At 34.5% G+C, this 19,101-nt stretch overlaps 1 protein-coding gene across 2 annotated transcripts; it reads right to left on the reverse strand.

The window, feature by feature from the left end:
• Nucleotides 1–86: 86 nt before the first annotated feature.
• Dhc64C (dynein heavy chain, cytoplasmic) lies at nt 87–18,930 on the reverse strand. Of its 2 annotated transcripts, XM_035088711.1 has the most exons (11): nt 18,551–18,930; nt 16,113–18,235; nt 14,981–15,052; nt 10,854–14,910; nt 10,704–10,792; nt 10,487–10,516; nt 6,362–9,412; nt 6,076–6,277; nt 4,770–4,968; nt 4,329–4,446; nt 87–4,211 (listed from the first exon to the last, which is right to left on the reverse strand). In XM_035088711.1, the coding sequence occupies exons 1-11, from the start codon at nt 18,792–18,794 to the stop codon at nt 441–443; spliced, it is 13,956 nt and encodes a 4,651-aa protein (XP_034944602.1). In that variant the 5' UTR covers nt 18,795–18,930; the 3' UTR covers nt 87–440. The 2 variants fall into 2 exon arrangements, with proteins under 2 accessions (XP_034944602.1, XP_034944612.1); XM_035088721.1 differs by lacking the exon at nt 10,487–10,516.
• Between the last annotated feature and the right edge of the window lie 171 nt (nt 18,931–19,101).

Genomic DNA, 19,101 nt, shown 5'->3' on the forward strand with positions numbered 1-19,101 from the left:
TACATATTTATCAGATGAATGATTTAATAAATATATATCCATATTATTTATATTTATAATAATATCTGTATACTTTTTTATACTTTTTTTTTATTTCTAATTGATTCAAAACTATTAATAACCATACTGATAAAATGATTAATTAATCATATTAAAAAAGGCCACTGAATTTGAAGCGTACAAAAATCGAAATTATTTAATATTAGTACTATCATTTATTTAATTACCTAAAAATATTTTTCATGGCCTCAACATTATGCAATGTAAAGATAAGGACGAAGATTGAATCATTATAAAAACTTAAACAGGCGTTTTAGAAATTATTAAATATTCATAGTAAATTTTTTAAAAATTTTCTTTAAATCATCTTGAAAAAATAAACAAATTAATCTGTTATATATATATATAGAGTAAAGTAGATTGATAAACATCCGGGTTGATTAATTCAACGCTGTTGAAGTGAGTACAGCGACTCCTCGTTCATAAAAGCTATGAGGTTCTTGGTTCGACGCTATGTTTAATTCTACTGTAAAGAGGAGTTCTGTTCTAGTACTATTAAGGTAAACTGGCAATGAAAGTTTACCTTTCCTCACTTCTTCACTAGATGCACGATGCCATCTGAGCATTGTTACAGGTAGATCCGTCATGATAGTAGACGTAAGATAAAGCTGGTTATCTTTGCAAAGTGCGCCTTGAAGTTTTAAACCAGTTACCGCAAATGAACAGTCGTCAGTAGCGATGTTATCACCATCACCAATCGTTACATCCAACTGCAATTCCTCGAGAGACCAACTGTTTGCTTGTGCAATACATTGCCGGGTTGCTGTAATGTAAGCTTCAGGATTTAGAAGACCACCTAACCATACCGGAAAACTTTTGATCTCTTTGGCACCACCTTGAGAAACAAGACGGGAAACTTCCTGTAATTGGGATACTCTATGACTAAAATCAGTTATCCACTGAATCACAGTACATCCTCTTGGTACCGTATATCTCCTCCATCCTCCTGGTAAAATTCCTTTCACCAATTCTGAAAGCATAGTTCTATGATAATTCGTTTGTTTCTTTTCTCCTAAGCAAATAAGCACAACATCCTCGAGGTCATGAATTACATCTTGAAGAAGCTTAGCTCCACTGTTAACTTCACGTTCAAAGTATCGATATAATGGATCTTTAATGTTTTCCACGGTTCTCTTGAGAGTTTGAAGATTCTTTGGCAACAATTGCAACCATGTTGATGCAGAATTGTGAAGTACTTTCATCCAAGATGGTCTACCATCAGCTTCAGCCTCTCTCGGTGTATCTAAAGATTCATCCGTTGAATATGCTAATTCGTCCTCGTCTTCTAGCTGTTGCATCTTTAATAGTTTTGATACCAAGTCTGTCCCACGAGTAGTAAGAAGTACTTTTTCAGCATTGTTAGGAAGTCCCAGCCATGATGGAGTTTGTCTGTCAGATAAGGATTCAATCCATTTAAGGAAATGATCTCTTCTAGTGCCGTCTGGCATTGTAATGTGTCTCTGGTTTCCTTGGCCACCACCATCTACATTAGCTACTAAAGCGAAGTCTCCTTCAAAGGATCTTGGAGTGAATAATTTCCTCAAGAATGACGCCAAGAGTCGTTGATCAAAGTCATTGTCAATTTTACCTCCATAAATACATTGAGACAGAAGAGTTACAAGTGCATCCCATGGAACTTTTTCAGGTGGTAGATTTGTTCGTCCCATAGCTGTTGCATCAATCCACGTGTCTAAAGTATCACAAGCAACACGAAGATCACTTTCATTAAATTCATAGTATTTAGCCCATCCGAGAGGGGAATATCGTAATCTTTCTTGAACTATAGCATGGAACCAAGCCAGCAAGAAGTATAATCTTGCACGTTCATTAGGTGCTTTCATCATTCTAGATGCCGGCACGGTACTGAATGTTCTTAAGAGATTAGCTTTTATTCCTGGTGGTGGTTCAAAGACAAATATCCTACCAGCTCTTAAGAGATTTACTGGTACTTTTGGATTTATTTCCATAGTTAAGAACAACCGAAAACCAGCATGTGGTTGGAGACTATGAAGTTTTTTTTCTAGTTGAACAAGCCATTGCGGTGCGAGATGAACATTCTTTAACATTACCCATTTTCCTGCTTTCACCGCTAAATTAATAGCTCTATCAGCTTGATTAAAACCTTCCGCAGATCCAATCGCAATGCTGACGATTTGTTTTCCTAGTTCAGCCGCTAGATCATCCACTCGACCCGATGCGTCAAAACCTGGTACAGAACAAAGAAGTGCTGGTACAGCTGCTTTTAATTGATTTTCAACGACAGCAGCAAAATCGATTTCAGCTTCAGCGGCTGCCATAAATTTATCTCCCAAAGCCGAAGTAATAAACAAAGCTGCTGCAGCAATTACTCGATCGGGTCTGAATGCTTGGATCAAGAGCAGTTGATGAACTGCCGTGCCAATCGGTGACAAAGGTTTTTCCTCTTCCCATAACTTTGGTACTGCAGTCTCTGGAGTAGATGATTGTAGCCATGCAACAAATTCTGGACTTTCTTGGATATTCTGAGCCAACTTTTTAAATGCAGGAAGTCGAATACTCAAACGCATCATGGCTTCTTGTTGTTCAGAACTCAAACTTGAAATCATTGTTCCACGGACATTTAGCACGCCTTCTTTTCCACGTAGAAAGAATGTAAATTCTGGATCATAAGTTGATTCATTAACGATTCCTTTTAGATGAATACGGCATAATAGCAGAGCAAACGTCATTCTATCAGCATGTAACATTCCTCGAGCTACTCTTTCATAACATACCGAAAACAAATCACTCGTGATCAACGACAGTCGTTGAGTATAATCAGAAACTCCGCTCAATTTAGGATTCTGTGAAAGAACTGATGTGAAAATGTCCAAAAACATTTTTAAAGAGTATTGATAGAGAAAATGAATTTGATTAAGACTATCCATAGTAAAGTATATATTCGAACATGCTTGAGACAGTGGTAAGTACTGATGTGAAACAGTTTCAATTTCTGCAATTACCTTATCAGTTTCTTCAACTTTCTTGCTGATATCAGCAGCTTCTTGTTTTAGAGTCTCCAAAGTTGTTATAACTGAATCATCATCAAGAATCTTTCCTTTAGCGTCGTTGAGAGCTTGAAGAAGTGATTTCTCTAACTGTCTTAAACGAAGATGGAATTCTCCTTGTAATTTCAATAAATCAGACCTCTTTTCATCTATGTCTGGACGTTCTGCTTTAAGAACTTGATTAAGACATTGGCTTTGAAGAGAGCTTCGAGTAACCGTAAAGTTGACGAAAGTTACGCGAGAACATATATCAGGAGGAAATTCCACAGTAGGATCTCTAGTCGAGAGGAAAATAACGAATGATGGAGAAAGGTCAATATCCTGATCTCCTAAAGTAATCAAAACTCTTCCACCCGTTCGTCTTAACTCTCTGTTCAACACCGGATTCAAGACTGGATCATAATTTTCCACGTCTTGAACTAGAAGAGGATTACCAAAGCGAAGAGCACTCTCGAGATTTTTCCTAAAGGAGTCATCCAGGAAACTAGTCTTGGTGATTTTACGGTCTTTAAATTCATTCATAATAAATTCTGTAGCTTGACCTGACGGATCAATGATCAATGGGTATCTATTGAAGCGTTTCAACATAATAGCATTTTCCGTACAGAGATCATCCGTTGGTAGAGCATTTGCCTGCCAGCGTAATCTTTCATCAGGATTAGATAAATATTCTGTTCTTGCTATATCCGGACGGAATTGGATGTTTGCGTGTTGAAGATGTTGGCACCAAGTTGAAAACAAATTTTGTCGATAATGTTGATCGAAATAACCAGCGTAAGCTAAGAAAGCTGATGATAAAAGAACATCACCAATAATAGTTGACATTTGACTACGGAATGTATCACTTGTGGCTTCCCATCGTTCTCTTTCAATAACTAGAGACTTGATTAGTGCAATCGATCGATCCACTTTACCTTGCACATTTTCCAAATCAGTCTTGATTGCTTGAGCTTGAGAAATAAGCTGTGCATATTCTTCTTTATATGATGCTATGCTGAGCTCTAATTGAGCAATTAAATTTTTAATTTCTTCACCCTTTAATTTGTTTGTTTCAGCTTGTCGTTCGAGAGAGTATAATTCTTCACGAAGTGGTTCCACTCGTTTTAACATATCTGCATATTCAATCTACATAATAGAAAAATTTTATTAATTTATAATTAGAGCTCACTAGCAACAGTATTTACTTATCGTTAAAATAATTAAAGAAATGTTTTTGATCAAATATTTAAATAAATAATATACCTGTGCAGTAGCCCATTTAACCATAGGTCCACACGCCATACTAGCACGATTAACTTTTTCAAAATTATAATCAGGATTGCTAAGATATCTACTCTTCATTTTTTCACGAACTTCATCCCTAAGTTAAAAACATCATTGTTAATAATCATAACATTATTTCTTATTAACAAAAAAAATTGTAATTGATATCAAATAAATGAATGATTAATGATAATTTCAATCATGCATAAATAATTAGTACAAAGAATGTAACATATAATTAGCAACAATGAAGATTAATCGAGTGTTACGATCAGCAGACACAAACTGTTAATCAGTAATTAAGTGCTCGCATTCCAAGTAAAATTGATCTAATGCTCATCACTTATATCGGCTGTTCCGTCTCTAAATCTCATGAGAGCTTGCAGAGGTCATTAATATTAACGATAATAGCATGCTTACGTTATATCCTCAGTACTGAAATTAGAGACAATAGTATTGATAAAGTTGTCTCTCATGATGACAGCACGGATTGATTTCCAATCACTAGCATTTTCACCAAGTAATAGGCAGATTGATTCCAATGCAACCTTGACAATTGCCGGAGGATTTGCCATGGAACGAACTTCGACCAAATGTTGTTTTCTTATTGATTTCACCGCTATACGACAGAAGGAAATAAATGCATGTGAGTAAACAATAAATAAGTAATTAATTAGTTGATGTAACACTGACAGTAATTAAGTTGTCATTAGCTGCAGGTGTTGTAAATTTATATTTTTTGTACATAAAGTTAGATTTTGGTGGTAAAAGTAATGATTATAACAAATGATTAAGATTTATGTCCATACAATAAATAGATAAACTGCCAAAGTAGTAATGAAAACATGAAATTGAGCTAAGTATTATTAATAAATATTGTTGATTAGAATCCCAGCCGAGGCGTTGAACATTCATCATCAGTACTACTAGCTACCATCAGTATTTGGTGACAGCTTTCTCTTACGTTATATCCGACGTATTGAAATTAACGATGGTAGGTATAAAGTTGTCCTTCATTGTAATAGCGCGAATTTGCTTCCAGTCTGTTGTACTCACGCCAAGTAGGAAACATATTGACTCTAATGCCAGTTTAACTATTGCAGGTGGATTTGCCATCGAACGAATTTCCACGAGATGTTGACGTTTTATTCCTTTCACAGCTATACTTACAATAGGGTTATCAGTCATAACTTTTTATGTATTAAACAGATTTTTCATTAAACAATAAAATTCGGGAATATAAGTGTATTTATAATCCTCGAAATAAATAATAATTAATTGAGAAAATTTTTGATGTTTAAAACTGAAAAATGAAGCGTATGGACAAACTACATCTATTGCTACTATAAAACATCACTAGAGATACACTGCACGCTTTTCGAGCGCACTGTCGATAACGTAAAAAATTATTTAATTTTTATTTTTATTCATTGGGAAAATTTAAAAATAAAATTGACCAATCAGCGGGTTATGGTAAAATGGTTACGGTTTTCTGATTGGCCGATTTAATTTCGTATTCTTTAATTATTGTTTTTTGGTATTTGTTACGGTAATTTAAAAAATTTTGTTCGTTATTATCATTAGTAAATTGTAATCTCCGTAATTTTATAAAAAAAAATATTATAATTATTTAATTATGTTTACATGAACGGTTTTTGTAATTGTATCTCTTTAATTGACAGTGAGTCATGAGTTTTAATAGATAGGATAAACATGAAATACAAACCATTTTGTGCGTCAATTACAGCTGGTTCTACTTGTGCGAGATCAGCCATGACATCTTCCCTCTTCTGGTTAATCGCCACTGTTTGTATAGCTAATTGTTGTTGGATTTCCTGACTTTGAACTTTCTTCTTCTCAGCTTCTTGTTGATCTTTAACCATTTGCCTTAATTTAGCATTAGCAGCTTCATTTTTAGCTTGTAATTCCTACAAAAAATCATTTCAACAAAATAAATAATCATTTTTCTTCAATATTAATTCATAATTAAATTTTAAAATCTCCAGTAGTACCTGTGATTTAACAGCTAAACTTTTTTGCATTTCTTCAACTTGTTCAACAGTCTCAGCAATCTTAGCAAGACCAACATTTAAATGCAATTGTTGTTCTTCTAGATCACTTTGCTTCTCTTGATACAATTTAACAAAATGGTTAATAAAGTCTAGATAATGACGAGGTGTAATAGCCATCGTCCTGCTGCCTCTCTTAACAAGTCTGGTATTTGCTTTATGTAGAGTTTGATGGACATAGACACAAGCATTTATAACAGCATCTCTATGCATTGGAGGGTTGGGAATCAATGAGCATGCAGATGGGAAAAAATCTGGAGCTTTCCAAGATGGTTTTTCAAGATCCACTCGACTAGTGAATTCTTTGCCAACTTGGAATAATGCATTATCTGACCAATCACCAAACCAATTCAATACACAACGATTGAAGAGGGCAGGAGATGTAGCAGCGCGATCCTTGAGTCCATCAGTACTTGGGTTCATTGTGAAGACAACATGCAAATTCTTCATAACCTGTCCTGTAAACCACTTGTATAGCTCTTCATTAGAATCAAGCATCAATCCTTCCCTTTGAGCTCCTTCTTTACATTGAGTCATGAGTGTTGTATATTCATCTCCTTCAAATAATCCAGGTACTTCACCATTAGCCAAGAGAGTATTCATCCTTTCTAAAAATCCAGATTCAAGTACGTTTGATTCATCTAAAATGAATGCTATTTTTTCATCTTTACATCCAGATCTTCTCAAAACTTGTCTCAGATCTTCATCAAAATCTTCACCAGTGTATTTATTGTGAACTTTGATTTGGAATATTGATAAACCATTCATCCAAGCGACAAATCGTGACAAGGTAGTTTTTCCTGCACCAGACACACCAATAAGTAACAAATGTCCTTGTGGTTGTCGGAAAATTCTATCAATTCGTAGTACGTGTTCGAGAACTTCATCAAAAAGCACAAGAGGAACATCCAGTTCTTCTTCATAAAATACTTTAAGTCTAGCACGTACATAATCTCTAAGTTCTTGTCTATTGACTGGAACATAATCCTTAGAAAGCCAGTTACTGTATAAAATGGGTCTCTCAAGTGCTTTTTCTTTATCCACTCCCATGAAGTGTTTCATGGCTACAATGTCAATATTTTTGTTGGTCCATGCACGTTCTGAATCTTCTACTAGACGATCTTGGAAAAGACGAAGAGCTTCGTGAGCCCATAAGCGCACTAGACCTTCAACTGAAAGACTATCAAGAGGTCGAATGGCCTCACAGATTCCTCGTACCCATCGCGTCATCTCACGAGGTGAATAAACATAATGCGGCTGCATATCTTGGGTGAATCTTTCTTGAGAAGCTAAGTAGAATTCAACCATGGCATTAGTCAACGGCTCAGCGTAACCACGTAATGATGGAGTCAATCGCAACATAGCACGGGTGAATGTTCCGTAAATTTGTTTGAGTGATGTCTCTCCTGGGTAGTCAACATATATTACTGGCACATGTCTTAAGAATCGATGACTAAGTGGCTTCCTACCGGGATCGGTGGGTGGATTACAAGCTCCGACAAATTGTATTCGCTCAAGTGTTACCCAAGCTTGATCACTAGTACGATAAAATCCTCGGTGCTCAACTAATTGTCTTAAGAATGAAATTACTCTTTGTGTTCCGTAATTATCCATGTCTGGAAGGTTAATTTCATCACAGAAAAGTACTAACCATTTTCCCAATTGTACAGGGGACAAAACGACACCATTGGGTGTTTTACGGTACTCACAATAATGATCAAAAGTTTTTAATAGCAGTTCAGGAGTTGTAGCTGAAGAAAAGTTGAGACCAACAACTTCCATATCTGGTAAAGCTCGCAAAGCAGAAAAAAGTGTCATGGTTTTACCTGACCCTGGAGGTCCACAAAGCACTAAAGGTTTATGCTCGGCTAACCAAGTATACAAAAGGCTCTCATGTCTTACAGTATCAAGAGTTGGTACGACAATATCTGGACTAGCAACTTTATGAGTTTCAACTTCAATTTGGGGGACTTTATTACTCCATGGCATCCATTCTCCATTGATATTAACTTCGAAATCGATGATGGGAATGTTCCCTTGAGAAGGTAAAGGCACTGTTGTAATGGATCTGATGAAATCTCCTAAATCGGATCTTACTTTTAATTTGGCATCTCCAGCAAAGCTCCAAAGTAGAGCATAAACTAGACATTTAGGCATATAACGTTCCAACTGTTCACTTGGCAAAGGAAAATCAACGTGTGCGTGATTATATTGCAGTACATTACGAACCGCTTGATTGAGCATAGAGAACAGAGAGCTTAATGCTCTTAGTCTCGTAAAGTCCATGATATGCTCTTGCTTCATCGCATATTCTAAACATCTAACAACCAAACCATCGGGTGCAAAATAACTTTGGAATATGCAAGCTACTTCTCGTTGAACAGAAAGAGCTGGAGACATTGAATCATCTTTTTCTGTTTTCTTACTCAAATTATCTTCATCACCGTCTTCTAGAGGAATGTTCTTTAAACGTAGTAAGTAATTTTCGAAAATCATTTCTGTAGAAAGTACATCTTCAGAGAACCATACCATTCCACATCGAGATACAGTTGCGAGAGTAGCATATTTCAAGTCTTGAACTTCAAACATTACTCTTACATTTGGAGGTAAACTTAAACGTTCACCATTAGGTAAAGTAAGAAGTTTATTATCATCAAGAACTGAATTAAGGTTTTCTACCCACTCTGGATCAACATCGCCATCAAAAATAATCCATTGTCGTTTATTAATTTCTCCACGAACGTTGTCAATAATCTTACGAAGGATATGAGTAAAAAGACCATCAGTCCATTCTCGAGTATTAGGATCCAATACTCCGTAAAGAGTTTCTTTGCTGATAGCTTTAGGATCAATAACGTGAGCAACACCTTCAATACCTTCGAATCTTTCCAATGCCTTGAGGAGAACTTTCCAGGCTGTGGTTTTCCCTGATCCACTTGGACCAACCATCATTAATCCATGGTTCAAGTTGCAAATTTGATAGAGTTGTAAAACCTGGGCAAAGAAAAAAAAGGTTATTGTTTTAAAATTTTATACGAGCTAAATAAAAAAGACAATTCGACGTATAGTAGAGGAGAATAAGACTGATTATAAAATATAAAACTGGGAAGTTAAAAATTATAAATCAAATTTGTTATCTGATCGACTAGAGTTTTATTATTGGGTTATAATCTATAAATGAGTTTGAAATTTAATTTTAGAGATAATAACTCTATGAATTACGAGCTGTAAAATAACTTAAAGATGTGTGCTACAAAGAAATAAAAGCTTACTTTAAAATGTTAGCATGAGTAATGATTTCACGAGAAGTTGGTTCTTTGTTAAATTATCTCCTTTACAATGATATAAGATAGAAATTTTCAGTTCCAGGGAAGTAGTTATAAAAAATAAATTGATTCAAAAACGAATAACTCTTAAAACTTTCAATCGCTGTCAGTGAAATATAATTTATCTGTGTAATAAAAAATCTTTTCTATTGAAAAAAGTGCTGTGATTAATTTGATGCGAACACTAAAAATAAAGTAATACAAAATTTTTAAAGATCAATCATCAAAATTGTATTATTGTATCAAGCATTGTAATAAAAAACCAAAGAAAAATTAAAAGTAATTGAAGTTTTTTTAAATTTAAATAATCTCTCTGAACTTTAAGCTTTTAAAAGTTTTTGAATAACTTTATTTTGAGTATTTTGTGATACTCGGATTATAATAAGAATGTAAATCGATGTATTATTTTCTTTTTTTACTTGTAATTATATTGATATTTTGTGAATTAAAATAATCGCTTGTAAAATTTCAATTAAATTTATACTTTTAATTAATTTATTGTTTAAATGTCACTTTTAACAGAATCACGAGAAAATTTTCATTTATTTCATTTAAGCTCAATTGATAGTATTTGTCAAATTGTTTACTATAAGTGATTCAACTAAATTTAATTTCAAAATTTCAATTGTTAGTAATTTTTCAGATGATGTGTTAAATTCCTTTTTTTAAATAAAAACTTTATAAAATAGTCCCTCTCTCCTCTTTTCATACATCATAATTTTTGCACTGGATTCAATCTCACCTTCTCCACCCAAGTTTCACCAACCAATTCCTTGAGTGTGCATAAGATAAAGAGTGAGATATAATTAAAAAGCATTTACAGTTAATGATTGGCATATTTAACCCACAAATTTAGATGATTACAAAAATGCTAACAACTTCTAAATTATTTATAAAAATCATTCGCATAATTTTCATATTATTTCATAGCAAAGTAGACAGCTATAATTTTTAATTACCTTTTCTTGCCAAGCTCCTCCCTGTTCGTCACCTTCTCCACATACAAGATATTCTTCCGCACAGACTTTTCGGATCTGATCTTTCAAACCTGAATAAAAAAGACCACGTTGATGCATATTTAAATTTAAATGAAAAAATTTAATTTATACCTTTCATTTCAGCTCGTGTGTAATTTACATTGGGGAATACATCATTGAGTAAACTGAATAATAGTGGAATGTCTTCAGCAACCAACTTGGGAACCATAGTCTCACAGACTGATTGGATGAGAATTTCTTGTTCTGGTAAATTTTCAGCGATTGAAGCTTCATCAATATTCTCTTCTCCTCGGCTTTGCATTCCTTCTTTTATTCTTTGAATTCTATCTCGTTTAACATTACCAGCAGATATTAGAACTGACTTTAGGGCACGTAGACCAAAATCGTAATGAGATTGATTAGATAGCTGTTCATCACAAAGTTTGAAGAATGGGACAATTTTGCATGCAAGTTTCTCAGCAGATCTGAAGCCTTGGCTAAACAACATAACTTCAGCAATTAATTGTCTATCTGGAGTAGTCATAGCCAGTGATCTAAATAATTTCTTCAAGTTATCAGGTAAATTGGATCGGCCCGCATAGCCGGGATTCATTGTGATGAAGATGGCCATATCTGTGGAAACTTTGACTTGCTTTCCAACTAATTCAACGCACAAAGTTCCTTCTTTTTTGCCTTCCATTTGGCTTTTCAGTGCTTCTTGGATTGTTTGAACTTGTTGAGAAACTGCTGAAAGCATTCTTTCCTCGAGACGATTGAATTCATCAAAACAACCCCAAGCACCAACTTGACATAATCCAACAAATATACGACCCATTGCTTGAAAGTCAAAAGTTTCATCGCAGTTGAATACAAGAACAAACCTTCCAAGTTGATGTCCAAGTGCTTTAACTGATTCAGTCTTTCCAGTACCAGCAGGTCCAAAAGGTGATCCACCAAGTCTTGCTTCTAATGCTTGCGTCATTGTTAAGTAACAACGATCAGTAAGTGGTGTCTGTACTAATCTGTCTTGAACACCGAGGTATTCAAATCCATAAAAGAATTTAGCATTAGCCATGTGAATAGTCAATTGCTGTAAAACTTCAGTTTGTCGTGGATCAAAGTAGAATCTCATTTCACACAACCACTCAAATGCTTTTGGATTAGATACTTTATTTGCAATCAATCGTCTTGTAACTGTTCTTTTATGAACAAATTCATTTATCAAATGCTCAAGTTTTTTTCTTCTGAGAGCTGGTTGTTCTTGAAGTACAGAGTCAGCTAGAATATTTAAAGTGCCCTCTACTTGATTTAATACTCTTTCTAATGGATTTTTACTTGGATCAGCTTGTGCTTCATGTAAAGCAGCTTCGACATCTTCAGACCATAAAATTTGTGCTGCTAAAACAATTATTTGCGCCTGATAATTATCACACCATTTCATAAATGCTGGAGCATTGATATTTCCATCTTTAAATTGTTTTATATCCGACACAGCTTTTGCTAAACTAGATGCTAGAGTTACTCGCATTTCTTTCTCTACAAGTGTTAACCATTCGTTAATTTTTGGGTAGTCAATAGTAGATACTGGAGTCTGGAAATGTACTTCTTCACCTTCTCTCGAAGCAATACCAGTGATAACTGTATTGTCTTCATTTAAAATTATTGCTGCAACTCCTGCGAACATTTTCTTAAAATGTTTTTGTAGTCTTGCAACATTTTTACTATTACCAATGATTTCAAGAAGATCTTCATCTCCCACAAAGTAAAACCGTGGGAAAGAAGTTCTCTCTCTTTCTAAATATTCTCCAAGAGCTTTTTGAATTTTTCCTAACAGATCTGCCAATCTTTCAAGAGCTTTTTGAACACCAGGAATATTTAATACATCCATAACCATTCGCGATTTAGACACTTTTTTCATAAGACCAAGAAACTCTGAACTAATGCTTTGGAATCGTGACGTTTCAACAGGTAGCAAGGTTTTAATGTCTGCACTTCCAGAGAATATTCCTTCGAGATAAACCCAACGACGTTGAACATCAATCCAAATATCGAATAAAGCATTTATTCTATTTAATTTTTCTTCCCACGTCAAAGCCTCTTCTTCAAATACTTTATAGTACGGTGAAAGTTTCATAGCAGCTACGGAATTGATATGCTCTTTAACTTTATTAAATAAATCATCCCATCCACGAATTAATTTACATTTGCTTTGATAATTAATTAAATCTAGTTCGTAAGTTTGCCAAGATTCTCGTACTTGTTTTAAAAATTCTTCAAGAGCCATTTCTCCCTGGGCGATTAAGATAATATCTTTGACTATACTTTCATTCTTTTGAAGATTAACATCCCAAACTTGACCAAGCGTAAGTTCGCTCAGAATCCAATTAACTCTTAACTGTTTAGTTAATTGTTTCCAGTGACGTTCTTTCAGGGCATCAGATTTCAACTCAAAAATAAGCATGTTAACTTTGGTATAATTATGTAACATTTTTTTGACATATTCATAGGAAGAATATTGTCTTAGTCTAGCAGGTAATTCTTTGAGTTGAGCCATCATTGTATCAAGTTGTTGACGTAGTTTTCGAGGTTGTACTGATAACCATGGTTTTTCTCGTGTCTCATCAATCTGTGCCCATATTCTAGACAATTCCGACCACACACCACGTAAATCTTGAAGTTCTTCGAAGACCACTTGCATTCTATCTTCACTTGTCGATAAACCACCCGGTTCTTGTAATTCAAGAGCCTCTTTAGCTTTCGCAACATTGTCACGTTCTTCCTTCAGTCTAGCAAACTTACTTTCAAATAGTTGGAGTTGTTGAAGAGCTTCATCTGGTCTTAAATGCCCTTCTACTGGTTTTCCACGCTCCCAATCGTTTAAAAAATCGGATGTTCTCGTCTCAACTGCTTTATCTTCGGCGACAATCTTCATTTGCAACGAAGCCACTTGAGTCTGGATACTTAAGTCTTTTCGTTTGATTATTTCATTAAATGCACCCCATTCTCCTTCAATATTATCCACATGAAGCCATGAAGAAGGAAATTGGAAACGTTGGCGCTCAAGAATTCGTTGACCTTCTCGATAAACATCAACCTGTTTTTCCCATGCTTTCATCTTACGTTTTAGAGATTGCACGTATGTAATGAAACCAACCGCATCAGTAGTGCTTGCTGCTTCGATCGATTGTTGTTCAAGATCGCTACGTGACTTAGAAACTTGAGCATGGAAACTTGCCATTTCATTGCCAAGAAGAGCCCCGAATTTACCAAGAGTTTCTTTATGCCAAGAATCGTATTTCAATGAGACTTTACTCTGAACTTTAGCAAAGTCAATTATAACAGGACCGAATTCTCGTCGTGTGTCCGAGGTATCAAAAGTCGTGCGAGTTTTTTTGATGTCGTTTAGACATTTCATCCAGAGATTTATGTCCTCACCGAGTTTACCATACAAATTCTCGGGTTGTAAATCCCATAGAGCTTGATATCGTAACCATTGATCAACATACTCGGCTACGTCTTTCATTTTTGATTCAATGGCTTCGTATGCTGCTTCCAACGGTTGTTTCCCATTTGGTAGTTTAGTGAGTAAATTCCGATATGTTCCAGACTCTGGTTTATCAAGACCAACTTGATATCGTGAACTCTGTAAACGAACTTGTGATGTTACAATAGCTTGCCAAGCAAACAGTTGCTGCATTATCTGGAATCTTGCGTCTTCGATACTTGGGTATAAATACATAGTTTGATTTGTGATGCGAACTTCGTGAATTTGATTTTGTATCTTGGGATCACCACCTGGTTTATGTGTTGGTTTAATTGGAGCATCTGTATCCATACTTAGATCTACTTCTTTCTTTTGTCCCATGAGGGCATCTGTCCAAGCTTTTATTCCAGCTTCTAAACGAGCTGCTAAATTCTTTTCAACCTCTTCATCAAGTCGTGCTACCCAAATGTGTAAGTTGGAGTAATTCTTCAAGGATAATTCATCAACAGATTTTTGTATTTTAGCTAAAATGTCAGCAAAAGTAGCTGCTGAGTACGGACATGTTTCTAATGATCTAACATCAACATCAAGTTGTTCTTCAACTACGAGGAGATCATCAACCTTCTCTTGGAACTGAACAACAATATCTGATAAGCGTTGAACATATGGATCCAGTTTATAGCTTTCCCAGACAAGAGCAATACCCTTAAATAAAGATAATTGATTAAAAATTGTAAAATAACTGTTGATAAATTTAATACATTCTATTACATACTTCTGAAAATAGAGCCAGTACATCTTTCCGTAATCCTGCTACCAGAGGGATGATGCTGGCTTTGTCCTCTATCTAAAAACCGTGCAAATAATTTATATTTTATTCCATGCCGTTATCATTTAATAATATAAATTACCACGACACTTTTTAAGATTTTTTATGCATTCAATAAAATTACATTCATTATTTTTACATGTTGCAACATAAATGCAAATTAAATTTTTGGCCGTTTCTCAAAGCAAAATTATAACAAGGTAATATAATTATTTTTTATTGAACTCATAAGATTAAAAAAGGGACAATAAGATTATGCCGATTAAGCTTAACAAAATAGACGATGATAAAAAAATTCTAACTCAAGTTTGTCTCATAAAGGCTTAAAAATATTTTGGGGTCTCTTTGCTACGATAAATATTAAGCAGGCATACAATTATTACATTAGAAGATAACAAAGAAGATAGCTAATATTGGCTAACAACTCTTTTTGCTGTGATCTCATTAAATCAATCAGATTGGATGCATTTTTGTATTTTTAATTTAATTTAAGTACTGATAGCAGAGTAATATTATTATTTGTACTATAAAATGTTCTTTGAATATTTTTAATTTGAAAGAAATATAGTTAAATTAATCAAATTTAATTAGAATATTAATTATTTAAAAAATTTTCGATTAAAAGATAAATTAGTTCGGCAAGTAAGACTGTAAAATATTGAAAAGAAATTTAAAATATTTACTATAAAATATTTGTTATTGATTTCAATTAGCCAATGACACAACACAAATAAGGTTTTATCCGTTTTTAGACTGAAATACTTTCAAATCACAACAAAAACAGTTTGTTTTTATTGTCCAGTATAATAATATATATTATAAATAGTTGGTGATGCAGCGTATGATGGCTACCTTTAATGCGGGACAGTGGGGACTCCGAGAAGTAAGCTAAAAATTATGGAGATTCAAGGGATTAGACAATTGATTTCTAGAATCGCCATTATATTAAAAACACTGCAATTACTATAGATGATATCATCAATGGCTCCAAATATTATATTTTAATTATAACTAATGTTAGTAATAACAATATATAATCCTATTCTATCCTATAATAAAAATAAATATTGATACTCACTTTCTCAAGAGTTCTTTCATAAGTCCTGATACTTTCAATAAGGCTGATAGCGAATGGATAAAGTTGGTTGGCTTGGTGAGCTTTATTCACAATAGCTAGCGGAACCCGGAATCCCAAATTCTTCAAGTTTCTCACTTCCTTTGAAAGCATAATAATTTCCGGCAAGAAGTTAACTTTTAGTTTAAGTACATTCCCTCGTCCAGAACGAGAGCGAACATTTTCAATAGTGAAGATCCGGCCAGTAACACCGATGTTCTTTTGTTGAACTTTCCGTGCCCAATCATCGAATATCTCTTGAGTTGAAAGCTTTAGTCGGAAGCTGTCACCATCTGCTTTAAGTTTTTGACCATCGATGTGATTTTCCCATCCTACACCCAAGACATCCTCTACACGTTTCAAATACATTGTCAGTTGATAGTCAATTTGTTTGACCCAAATAATTGAACCAGATACTGGTGGAATGTCCCTGACCATACTCATTTTGCAACATTTACTCTGAGGATATTGTACTTTAAACTTTTTATGTAGAGCTTCAATATCATCCTTAACTCTTTGTATAAGTTGTGTTTGGTATTCCCTAATAGCACCACGAATGTGAGACCGGAAAAAGAGTTCATTATAACGTGAAAAAATTCTAAACATTTCATTGGCATTTTTAGCAGTTCCAAGTTGATCACGAAGATGTGCTGTAATCCTCGCTTCTACACGTTCGATTCGTTCGTCATATCGGTGAACAGCAGCTTCCCATAACTCAAGACCTTCTTTAGTAATATCCAAGCAATCAACTTCCTTAACGTTTTCATATGCCAAATTAATTTCACCAATAGCGTTAGCATCAGCTGCATCCAATGCAAATTCAACTTTTAGATTGTCAGTGTCAGGATTTTCAATTGCTGCATTATTACTGTTTTGTCGAACTGTTGGTCGAAGGACACGGACAATAACTGTACGAAGTTGTTCATGTTGTCGTCTAAATTTTCGCATTTGTTCCATTCTTGTTTGTAATTTTTTGTGCGCCAATGAAACTCTCCAAACCATTTTCATGTGTTCATCCCTCTTCTTTTTCACAAAATCACGTAATAAACTAGTAAGTTTGTCGTATTCATCATCCCAAGTATTGAAAACTTCAAAACATTGAGTCATAACTTTCTCAAACTCATCAAAAGGAATGTGCATGAGACGACGTGTACCAAGAACTTTCAGTAACTGTTGACTCAAATCACGCGAAATGGCTTCAACTAATCTCAAAACTCGTTGAACTGGATATTTAGTGTGTCGTATTTTCCTCATATGGAAGAATATTTGTTGAACGGCAGCACGAATTCGCTCAAGTTCAGTAGCTGAAAGTAAATCATTTATCGGAAAGTCTTTCATTAAAGGGTTATAGTCATTAACTGTAGCAAGGGCTTGTTTTAATCCTGTATCAGTATCAAAACTCACTGTTGCATGAAAACGTTTACCATGTTTTAAAATATCTAAAGTCAATGTGACCTCAACACTTTCACGTTTCTCTAAAATGCGAATCAAAGCTCGTTCCAGGTTTAACCAGAATGATATTTCTTGCAAAGCTGTGCCAGATTCTGGATCACGATTTAATTTAGTAACTTTTTGAATCTCTTTTATCCATCTATTTACACCATGTTGTAGTGCATTCAAAAATGATGAGTCTTCAACTTTATCACCAAAATCAGCAACTTTAGGTTTTCTATTTTCTTCAGAACATTGTTTAACAACTTGTTGGACAATTGGATGTATAACTAAAGAAATTTCAGGTATATCAATGTTCTGTTGAAGATGTAATAAACCCATTTCTAATTCAGCTATTTTTTTCTCTACAGACGGTGCCATTTTATCACCATCTCGATCAATACGTCCGGTTTCTTTAACATAACTTTTGAAAAATGGAGCCATGGTTTTAGTAATTGCATGCAATGTCTCATACGGTGGACCATCTGAGAAATTGACAATTCTTACTTGTGATGAAATTGACTTATCCGCTTCAATAACAGCTCCTCTTTTTATCAATACCAATGTTGACATTTTGGGATTTGTAAAATATATTTCATTCGATATGTGATACATTGCACTGTCTTTATCTTCATCTCCTTCACCTCCATCTTCCTCTATAAACAAGAAAAATATCATTTAATTAAAAAATATAATTTTATTTCAGTGCCGTATGTAGATATTGTCGGTATGTAAGTATTTTATATGCTTAGTTATGACAATATTATTGTATGTCAAAATAAAAATATGAGTCATAATGCTACGTAAATGGTAAAGAGAGTGTCATCGATTTTCAACAGAGTATTCCTGCATGGTTTTGCACCAATACATTAGCAACAATATACCGTTGGTTTTGCCAAGAATTCATCATGATAGACACCTACACGAATCATTTATAAATTTATTACAGCAAAAATAATCATTAATTATACCTTTTGTTGAAGCTCGTTGGATACAAAGAGCCCAAACTTGAAAATCACTCATGAATTTGCGAATATATTCTTGATGGCTTTTGTCTTCCAGAGCAGAGATAAAGTCCTGTGATACTCCATCTTCGTCGGGAGCCAGAATCGACACGATCTTTCGTAGATAGTTTGTGAATGATGTGAAGTCTACGATCGCGACATTTTGTGTCTCTGGTGTGGGCTCACTGGTCCCATCCAGAGAATCACCCATGATATTGTTAGAATATTATCTTACTTGCAATTATTCTTCTTTTATCACTTAACAACGAGTTCGAAAAACCCGGATAGGAGCGAAACGCTCCAAAGTAAACCGTATCCAACTGTCAGAAAGGTTTCCTAGCCTCAACACGAGGTCAGAAGTGGGAGGAAAGAATCGATAGTAGCGATTTTAGTTCACTTTAAGCCGGCTAGTCTGCATGGCGCGAGAATTTAAAATGATATAATTAAAATTACGTCATTTGGAGATCAATAAAACGAGACTGTTTTATGAATCATTCATTCGTTCGTTCCTTGGAGAT

Source organism: Chelonus insularis, unplaced genomic scaffold, assembly GCF_013357705.1.
Source record: "Chelonus insularis isolate UGA/USDA-ARS -01 unplaced genomic scaffold, ASM1335770v1 contig_12_pilon, whole genome shotgun sequence".
NCBI classification, from domain to species: domain Eukaryota; kingdom Metazoa; phylum Arthropoda; class Insecta; order Hymenoptera; family Braconidae; genus Chelonus; species Chelonus insularis.

Bases quoted from the DNA above. Each gene is read 5' to 3' on its own strand.
- Dhc64C (XM_035088711.1), bottom strand. From the start codon at position 18,794: ATGGGTGATTCTCTGGATGGGACCAGTGAGCCCACACCAGAGACACAA. The intron at 15,053-16,112 runs GTGAGTATCAAT...CACGGTTTTTAG, and splicing joins ATGAAAGAACTCTTGAGAAA to ATAGAGGACAAAGCCAGCAT. The intron at 4,447-4,769 runs GTAAGCATGCTA...TTTTTAACTTAG, and splicing joins TTCAGTACTGAGGATATAAC to GGATGAAGTTCGTGAAAAAA.